Source organism: Platichthys flesus, chromosome 3 (assembly GCF_949316205.1).
Source record: "Platichthys flesus chromosome 3, fPlaFle2.1, whole genome shotgun sequence".
NCBI classification, from domain to species: Eukaryota; Metazoa; Chordata; class Actinopteri; order Pleuronectiformes; family Pleuronectidae; genus Platichthys; species Platichthys flesus.
Genome location: NC_084947.1, coordinates 15,253,080 through 15,262,150, shown reverse-complemented (window position 1 = coordinate 15,262,150; position 9,071 = coordinate 15,253,080). Strand labels below are relative to the sequence as shown.

The following is a 9,071-nucleotide window of genomic DNA, read 5'->3' as shown; positions in this document are numbered from 1 at the left end:
TTCATTTAATTCATGCAATGTATCTTGGTAAGGTGGATTCTACATTTAATCGGATTTCTATTACATTAATGCTATTTTGCTGCTAGTTTGGCAGACTTGAAGCTAAACCATAAGCATAGGTTGGCTGCAAACTCAAACTTTGGCTATGTGAGACGGGGGGGTTGTGTCAGAGTATTTGCCAAAAATCTATAAAAGAAAAAAAAAAGAGGGACTCAAAACCACGCCCGGGGAACTCCTGCTGGGTGAAAGGTTTTGGAATGGGGGCAGGTAACTGGTTTTGATTTATCAGTTGTTGAGAAAGCTTGAGATGATGGCATGAGTGGATTTGAAGTCCAAGCCTTGTCATTATTTGTGGGATTGTATATTTTAATCTTAAGTTTTCTACCAAAAGGACCTCATGGAGCATGGAGGACCAGGACAGATTTGATTCATGCACTGAAGGACAGTGGCTCAGTTCTGGTCTGTGGATACTGAGTTATGCTTTGAAATAGAGAGTGAAGCTTGAAATAGCAGTGCAAAAATACAGTTGTGCAGTGCATAATGATGGAGCAGGTCTCCTTCTGGCACTGAAAATCATTATTAAAGAGCACAGCTGAGAGCAAGGAGAGATCAGTGTGTGTACTGTTTCTTACCCAGCTCTTAACTTTAGACACTGCTGGTACTATCCTGTAAACAATATAGATAAATAAAGCACAATACATAAAACAGATACTCCGCTATATTTCTTAAGCTGTTTTTGTTTTACAAATACGTTTGTTATCTCTTTCTTGAGCTCAAACTGATCCAGAAGTATTGAATAATTTTAAGTGTTATCTTGTGCTTTCAATATTTTCGGTCAGTCTTCAGTACCAGTTTAGTTTTACATGTAAATACACAACAGTCTCCTTTAAAAAAAAGGAAATCATAAATTAACAGACAGTTAACCCCACCCTATCCAAACAGACCAAATGACCCATAAAAACTGTACTGTGCATTAGAGGTGTCCCACAACGGTTCAATGGGAATTGTTTCCTGATGTGATTCGATTACACCCTCCACCAGAAATGAGAAACAATTAACAGGGGAGTAACGTGAGCTGCATTCCTGCAACGATAAAAACAACTTTATTGTATCAATACAAAAGCATTTCCCCCAAACCTAAAATAATAAAGGTGCTCACGGTCCAGTTTCAGCACCCAACCATGGAGTCATACAAGTTGAACATTACAGCCTGATAGTTGAGAAGGCACGGCTACCAAAGCTTCTGGTGACATTTGTTACCGACAGTGAGTAAATAGTCAACTTTGCGAGCTGATGACATGTCACAGTAGTTTGTCAGCGTGTGTGGGAGCTGCTGATAAAGTCTTTGACACTGTACAGGGATACTATGTTGAAAATGAGGACAGCAGCTTTCATACAGTTGCAGCAGTGGTAAAGTAAAGGCTGAGGGATCCTCACCACCATCCGTCAGCTCGTAGCAGAGGTGATCGTATAGAACAATTTTTCTGAATGTACAATTTTCATTTGCAGATATTTAAGCCGTTGAGTTTACGTTTAAAATTCAAATTGCACAAATTTCTGACAATTTCCCCAAATTCAAACATTAACATTGAAAGGCCCTGGACTGACGAAATGCATAGAAATTAGTTGGGAGACACATATAAAAAGTGACATAAAGCTATTTTAGTATAAAGCATACAATACTGTGGAAAGTGAATGCTACATACACTAACATCCAACTGTTCATCTCTTAAAAAGAATTAATGTAATTCTGTGTTTTCTAAAGTTCAGTTTCTTTCCTCTACACTCATATACAACTGCTCCTCTACATTGTTATGCAATCACATGATAAAGCAAAGAGTGGCCTGTTTTCACACAGCCATCTTGGGAGTTACCCAACAGCTGTTAAGGTGGTTTAAAAAAAAAACACTTGTGGCTTCAACAGTTCACTTCTTTGCCGTTGTTGGAGTCGACGTTGGTGAGTCGGACGTTTTCTGTCTGCTCTGCGCTTTTTCTGTCCCGTGCTTCTCCTTCCACGTGGTAGCCAACCATCAGCTGGTAGATCATCACGCCGATGATGGTGCCGAGGAACGGGGCGAAAATGGGCACAAGGAACCAGCCGTTTCTCGCCCTAAGGAGTGAGCAGAGAAAGAGTGAATAACACAAATGGGTCGTTAGACAGTGAGAGCTGGGAGAGTGTGGTGAAGACGAGTTCATGCATAGATAAAAAAAGTCTGTGCTCTTACGTGAAGACCTCAGTGCCCCACCCAGCCAACGCAGTGAAAATACGTGGTCCGAGGTCCCTGGCAGGATTGACAGCATATCCAGAGTTAAAGCCCATAGACAGACCAATAACCAGGACCACAAATCCCACAGTAAAGGCCTCCAGCCCCTGGGGAATGGAGTTGTTGTTTGGGTCCACGATAGCCAGAATACAGACGATTAGCGCTGCCGTGCCAATTATCTGGGGAGAGAGTCGCAGCAAAGAGAAAGTTGTGAGTGAGGTGCCTGAGCTGTATCCTCCATATTCTAAAAAAAGGACATTTAGTGTATCACAGGTGTCTCTACTTTTCTAAAGAGTACCTGATCAAAGAATCCATTGACAATGGTGAGATGGTTTCCAGGGTACGTGGCAAAGATGCCAGCTGTGGCATTAGGACCACTCACATGGAAATTTCCGGGATGGTCCCACAGAGCATCTACAGGGACAAACAACAAAAAGGTAACATTAGATATTTTTCTCTTGAGAATAGTTGTTTAAATGACTAAACTTAAACTTAAATCAATTCATATTTGGTGGCAAAGGGATTATTAAAAATGTTGCTTCACATCTGGACGTCATCTCTTACCGTAGTACATCGCGAAAATGATGGCGGAACCAAAGAAAGCGCCGATTGTCTGAAAGAGGAAATACATGGGGAATTTCTTCCAGGGTTCTCTTCCGAGTAGACACAGGGCAAAAGTCACTGCAGGGTTCAGATGGCCTCCTGTAAATGTACATGATCAGTACCCATTATAAAGCTGCAACACTGATAACAAACTCAAACCACAGACTTATTATTATAAGAGCCACATTTAGTTAAAATGTGATCCTGCAAACAGGATCCGAGTAAAGCTCTGACCTGACTGATTCCTACACACCAAACCAAATAAGTAATTGAGAAACTTTTATTTTGATGAAGATATTTCCGGTGAATTTGTTTGCGTACCTGATACTTGTCCACAGACCAGGATGCCTAAGGTGGCAGCAAAGCCGAAGGCAAAGTTGACGGTGAGGAACATGCCATGGGAACCGCCGCTCAAAACCAGCTGGGCCACAGCACCACAGCCAAACATCTGGAGAGAGAAGAAGGAGAAGGACAAGTTCAAACTAGTAACCAATAACGATCAGTTGTAATTGGTGTAGCAACGAACAGTAATTTTTTTTTACATGGACTAATGTTTCACACAACATGTACGCTCAATGTTGTATCGACAAAAAACCTTGCGAAATATATTTTCCATTCAATTAAGGCCAAACCAAGGGGTTGATTGAGGCAACGAGATCACTATCAGTGGAACCAGAGGAAGGAAGGAAGCCCCATTAAATGCACTCTATTGTGTTCATAATGGTACACAGGAGTACAGTGTTGCAGAGAGTCCGCTCGGTCGACCTTGACTGGCGGAGAACTGTCGCTTTACCTACACAGCTGATTTAGGTGGGAAAGAGAAGTTAGAAGTGTTTCAAGGCAAAGTGTTTTGGGCCAAACAGGTGCCCCACTGCACTAAAAAAAAATTGTTTACCAACATAAAAAATTACTTCAACTGGTAACACAAATAAATTGATTCGTTAAAAATGATAGTTGTGAATATGACGTGTTAAATTCAAATTGAACAGACTATTAATTTGTGTTCTAGTTGAAGTAATTTGTTTAAGTTGCTCCAACAATTTTTCCTTTTTCACTGCGTGTAATTCTGTGTATAAGTAAGTGTGTGTGTGTGTTTGTGTGTATCCCTGTGTGTACAATTATGTGTGGTCCATTGTTAGGCTGCTGCCCCCCCCGAGCCCCCTGACGAGGATGCTTTTCAGTCCGACCACACGACTCAGATGTTGAGGTTAGTGCGAGGGAAGTGCACTCGGAGGGACTGGCGCCTGAGGGGCGTTCATCATCACTGGGCTCAGTCTAAACTCGGTTCCCACCCCTGATGAGACCGTCCGCTCAACTGGAAAAACACTCATATATCAACCCCATGTTAGAACTGTGCTTATCTGTTTGTTTACTAGGCTGTGGGCTGGTATATCTAACTGGTGGTGTTGTGCAATGATAAGCTTGTGTGATATGAACATTTAAAAAAACTCCACTAGTTTTTCTTAATATCACAGACATCGGATTCCAAATGATGGGCCATTCACTCACTAGTGCCAACTTCTGCTATCAAAGGGAACTATCTCTTTACAGCCGAAAGGTGTAATTTTAATCCGACACTTAATCTCAGAGCCTTGAGTGTTACTCCCAACTCTGACGTAATCACATTCAGTAGTGTGTGTTCACTCTACAACTACAGCCACTTGGTATGTTGCTGTCATAATGTTGTGGTTACGTAACCGTACACCCAACCAACATTCCCTCGCCCCGAATCAGCTAGCCATGCATTTACTCCCAGGTTTGAGCACAGTTGGGGAGCTTATAAAAAAACAACCCGCAGCCGACAGTCTACTGAAACCAAGATTTGGCATCTGGTTAAGAGCTGAAGGCAAGAAAGAAAAAAAACTGCTGGCCTGGAACTAGACTCTAAATCCCAGAAAAGGCCAGAAAAGGGATCCACAGGAGTGTGATCCGGGTCAACGCAGGGAGCAGTGGTTTGAAGAGGAAAACCCAGTAAGGCCGTTGGGTGTTGCTTTGTTAACGATTTTTGCGTCACTGAAGCTCTTTTCACACACACACACATTCATTTAGTTGGTTGGCTCTCTTACCTGATCAATCCTATAATACATGATACAAGTTATAAAGTTATGTAAAATTTTGAGCATTGTATAAGATAAAACTATTCCTCCATAAAACTTAAATCAAGTTCAGAATTGTAGAATCAGGTCTGGGTAACTGTGAATTATAGACATTTATGGTGAATCAGCTTTTTTATGTTGACATTTTTTCTTTTAAAAAGGTATCAAAATAAAACGCAGTATACATAAGATGTTTCAATTAGATGTCTTCAGCATTAATACTACACAGAAATAACCTGTCTAAAATACCTAGAGTTACTGACTACAAAGGGACACACCCACAACCCCACCTAGACACACCCTTCACACACGTTGCCTCCGAGTCATCTCACGCCAGCAGGAGATAACTCATTTGTATCGATAAACTAATGAATTTGCTTTTTGTGTAAAAATGTATGTAAACCGTAAACAGAGACAATAACAGAATCAGATGTCTGTGTATAATCTCTATGAGATATGGGAAGTGGGAGTATGTGAGAAATGTCTGTGATGTGATACCTATTGTTCTGCAGCTGACCCTCCCAGGGCTGCCACCTCTATGTGTCACCGGTTCAATAAGTATACCACACCTTTCTGCGCCATTAGTTGTCATAATAAATAATAAACAACGACCGACAATAAATATTTTCACTCTGGGCTTTAATTTTTTAATAGTTTTCAACTGCACATCTTTACAATGTGCTTGTGTATATATTATCTATTATATAATACATTCTAAGCTCCTGTTGAACTCGCTCTACATGTTGGAAATGTGAGTTATTTTAGTTTCTTTGACATTTCACAATCCATTTGATTTTGCATCAGAATAAAACTCTTGATTAAATGCAGCATGCCTCTACGTCTTTGTAAATCAGTGAGATTGGATCCCTTAGAGGATCCTTCATGTCGCCTGCTGAGCTGGTTGTTAAAGTATGCCCACAGTCTGGACTCCCCAGCTTCTCCGTTGGTGTTCAGATCAAGATTTTAGGAGCTTGGAAAAAGCTTCCTCCCTGAGATGTGATTAGAGAAATGTTGTGGTTTTGGATCCGGGATCTTGCTGCAAGCTCCAGAAAGCAAATATTATTTTGAAGATGGTTTGGTCCACAGCACATACAGTCCTGAATAACCTGATACTTACCTGTTTGCTCTGAACTCAGTAAGCCAATGTTCCTTACTTGACATTTACACACATCCAAAACAAGCATTGGATCAATAATAACCTTTGAAGTCTGAATTATGGCTCAGAAATTAAATACACTTTCTTTTTTTCTTACATGCCGCTAAATAAAAACGACAGCACAAACACTGTTGCATGAAGAGTCATTGACCATATTACAACATCAAAGGGAATTAGAAAAAACTAATTGCCAAAGAGCACTTAGAGAACTTACAAGAATCAACATGCAGCATAATAAAAAGCTTGAACTTTGTACCCTTTTCATTAACAGCTATTTCAGTATGAGATGATTGACACAATTCAACCAAGTGTGTACACACTTGTGATCACACACACATATTAAACAAATATACACACACACTTACCACAAGGATGAGGGTGCCAAGACACTCTGCCAGCGCCTGCCGAAGCAACAGGTTGCGGATCTGGAAGAAGCGGGACAGTTTGTCCAAATACATCTTCTGTCTGCCCATGTTTCTCTTCTTCTCGGAGGCTGATGCGACTGTGAGGGGACACTGGACGTGGTAGGCAGGTAGGAATTCCTGAGAGCCTGTGAAGCTGAGAGGTCCGGGCTCCTATTATAGAGTGGAGGCCAGCTGGGCTCCACCTTCTGGACCACACCTCCCTGGCTGTCACTATGTGATTCACTTTTTTCTCTGGTACATGCACACATGCAGGCAAGCACACAACTAATGCCTGTGAGCGCTGTCATACCTGAAACCCGTAACCCTTCTGTGTATTTATGTATATTTATATATATATATATATATGATGAATTATCTATCTAGAATTTTGCAAAAAAAGTTTTGAAGCAGGCCTCTCTCAAAATTGAATACACAAAAGACAGTAAGTGGGATAGCAATATTTCTCTGCAAGGAACAGGTTTTGTATTTTGTAATTTTCTAGTTTGATTATTTGGAATTAAACGCAAGTTTAGACATTTGCCGTTATCTGTTGCACTTCATATTAAAACAGTGTAAACCAAGTATGTCAGACTGATAATTACCTTGAAGCTATACTTGTTTGGCACTTTCAATATTCATCCTATACTCTGTGCCAAACATTTTTGCTTTTATTCTTTCTAGCTTTGTAGTCAATTTCTTTCAAAGTTTCTGCAAATAGATTAAATATGGACAAATATCCTCCACAGACAGAATAATTAAACACCCACATTACAAGATCCTGTTTACAGGTAACGTAGCCTGAATCAACCTTAATCCACCAAACGTCAAAAGTTTAAATTAACATAATCCTAAATCTAAATTTAAACCAAATTTAAATCTTAAACCCCTTTGAAACATTCCCAGTTCAAAAATCCCACTTATTCATACCCTGGTAACCTCTGCACGCCCAACCACCTGCTCCCTTGACCCCATCCCCTTGTACATTCTCCAGTCTATTGCTCTCGACCTTCTTCCTTTTCTCACCCATCTCATTAACACTTCCCTGTCAAGTAGCTGTTTCCCTTAAGCCTGAAACATGCTTCTGTGTTTTCACATGCCCGTAAGCGCAAGAGCCCTTCCGGGTCCCTTACGTGCTTATGTATCCCTTCTTACGTGCTTACGGGCGTCGCCCCATTTTTCTAAAATTTACGGCAAAGCTCCGCAAGCTCACTCAGCCCGCAAGGCTGTGATTGGTCTGCTCTACATCCCTTCTGGAGCTGCATTTCTGGTTTCATGCCCCATAATACAGGCAGAAACAATGGAAGATTTTAAAAGAAGAATGGACAACCGCGAGGAACTCCTGTCGGAAGAGGTCCGAAAATATGAGCACCTTTTATTTGTGGCCGTACAGACCACCTACGCCTCCGTCTCCTCTCCAGTCACTTTTCCTGATGACTAATTATAAGAAGTTGCTCTTCAATGTCCAGCAGCTCCATCTCAATCAATTGTTGTTCGGTTGGAATCATGAATACACTCTCTGCCATGGTTCACCGTGTGTTTGTAATGGAGAACACGACTGGCAGAAGGTAAATAAACAGTCAACAACGATTGCCACACCCACAAAGAAGGCGTCTCTCAGGTCGTCTTCGACAAAAAGCATTACTCATTGCTTTGTAAGACGCGCAACGGTTGGGGAAGCATGAATGACAACGAGTCCTGCGCCACAGCGGCGTGAAAAGACGCAGACGCTGTCGCAGAAGCATGTTTCAGGCTTAACTCTCTGAAGGAGGCAAGAGTAAACCATCTTCTGAAGAAACCCTCCCTCGACCCGTCTGAAGTAAACAACTACAGTCCGGTCTCTCTTCTTCTCGGTCTCTCTTCTTCTCTCTCTTTCCAAAGCTCTCGAGCGAGCTTTCTTTAATCAACTCTCCTCCTAACTTCACCATAACAATCTTCTTCTTCCTCACCAGTCTGGTCTCGAGGCAGGCCGCTCAACTCAGACTGCCCTCCTTGCTGTCTCTGAGCATCATCTCACTGCTAGAGCAGCCTCTCTCTGCTCTGTCCTTATGCTTTTAAACCTTTCTGCTGCATTTGACACAGTGAAGCACCAGAACCTAATTTCCTCCCTTCAGGACCTGGGTATCTCAGGCTCTGCTCTCTTCCTGCTCTCTTCCTTCCTCAATGACCACGCCTACCGGGTAACTTGAAGAGGATCTTTGTCCGAACCTTGTACTCTTACTACTGAGGGAACCTCAAGGTTATGGCCCGGATCCTCTCCTCTTCTCTCTATACAACATCTCTCTCTGCTCTGTCATTCACTCACAAGGCCTTTCCTACCACAGCTACGCAGAGAACACCCAAATTATCCGCTCTTTTCCTCAATCTGAAACACAGGTAGCAGCACGAATCTCTGCCTGTCTGACTGAAATCTCTCAAAAGATGTCCTTATGCCAACGGACAAGAAATAACTAGTTTTCCTTCCAGGGAAAAGTTCTAATCTCATCAAACTCTGTGGTAGCCCAGCCCAAGATTGCTTGGAACCTGGAGGTGACTCGACAGTCAACTCTCC

The 9,071-nt window shown here is 41.9% G+C and overlaps 1 protein-coding gene across 1 annotated transcript; it reads right to left on the bottom strand.

Annotated features, from left to right (window-relative positions):
• Positions 1 to 1,066: 1,066 nt before the first annotated feature.
• On the bottom strand, positions 1,067 to 6,663 carry LOC133950754 (aquaporin-3-like). Its single transcript, XM_062384869.1, has 6 exons — positions 6,485 to 6,663; positions 3,189 to 3,315; positions 2,829 to 2,966; positions 2,563 to 2,678; positions 2,226 to 2,443; positions 1,067 to 2,110 (listed from the first exon to the last, which is right to left on the bottom strand). Exons 1-6 carry the CDS (start codon positions 6,590 to 6,592, stop codon positions 1,918 to 1,920), a joined length of 900 nt encoding a protein of 299 aa, XP_062240853.1. The 5' UTR covers positions 6,593 to 6,663; the 3' UTR covers positions 1,067 to 1,917.
• Between the last annotated feature and the right edge of the window lie 2,408 nt (positions 6,664 to 9,071).

Coding starts and splice junctions, on each gene's coding strand:
- LOC133950754 (XM_062384869.1), bottom strand. CDS start 6,592: ATGGGCAGACAGAAGATGTATTTGGACAAACTGTCCCGCTTCTTCCAG. Junction 2,967..3,188: donor GGTCTGTGGACAAGTATCAG/GTACGCAAACAA, acceptor GTACATTTACAG/GAGGCCATCTGAACCCTGCA. Junction 2,111..2,225: donor TGGGGCACTGAGGTCTTCAC/GTAAGAGCACAG, acceptor CTCACTCCTTAG/GGCGAGAAACGGCTGGTTCC.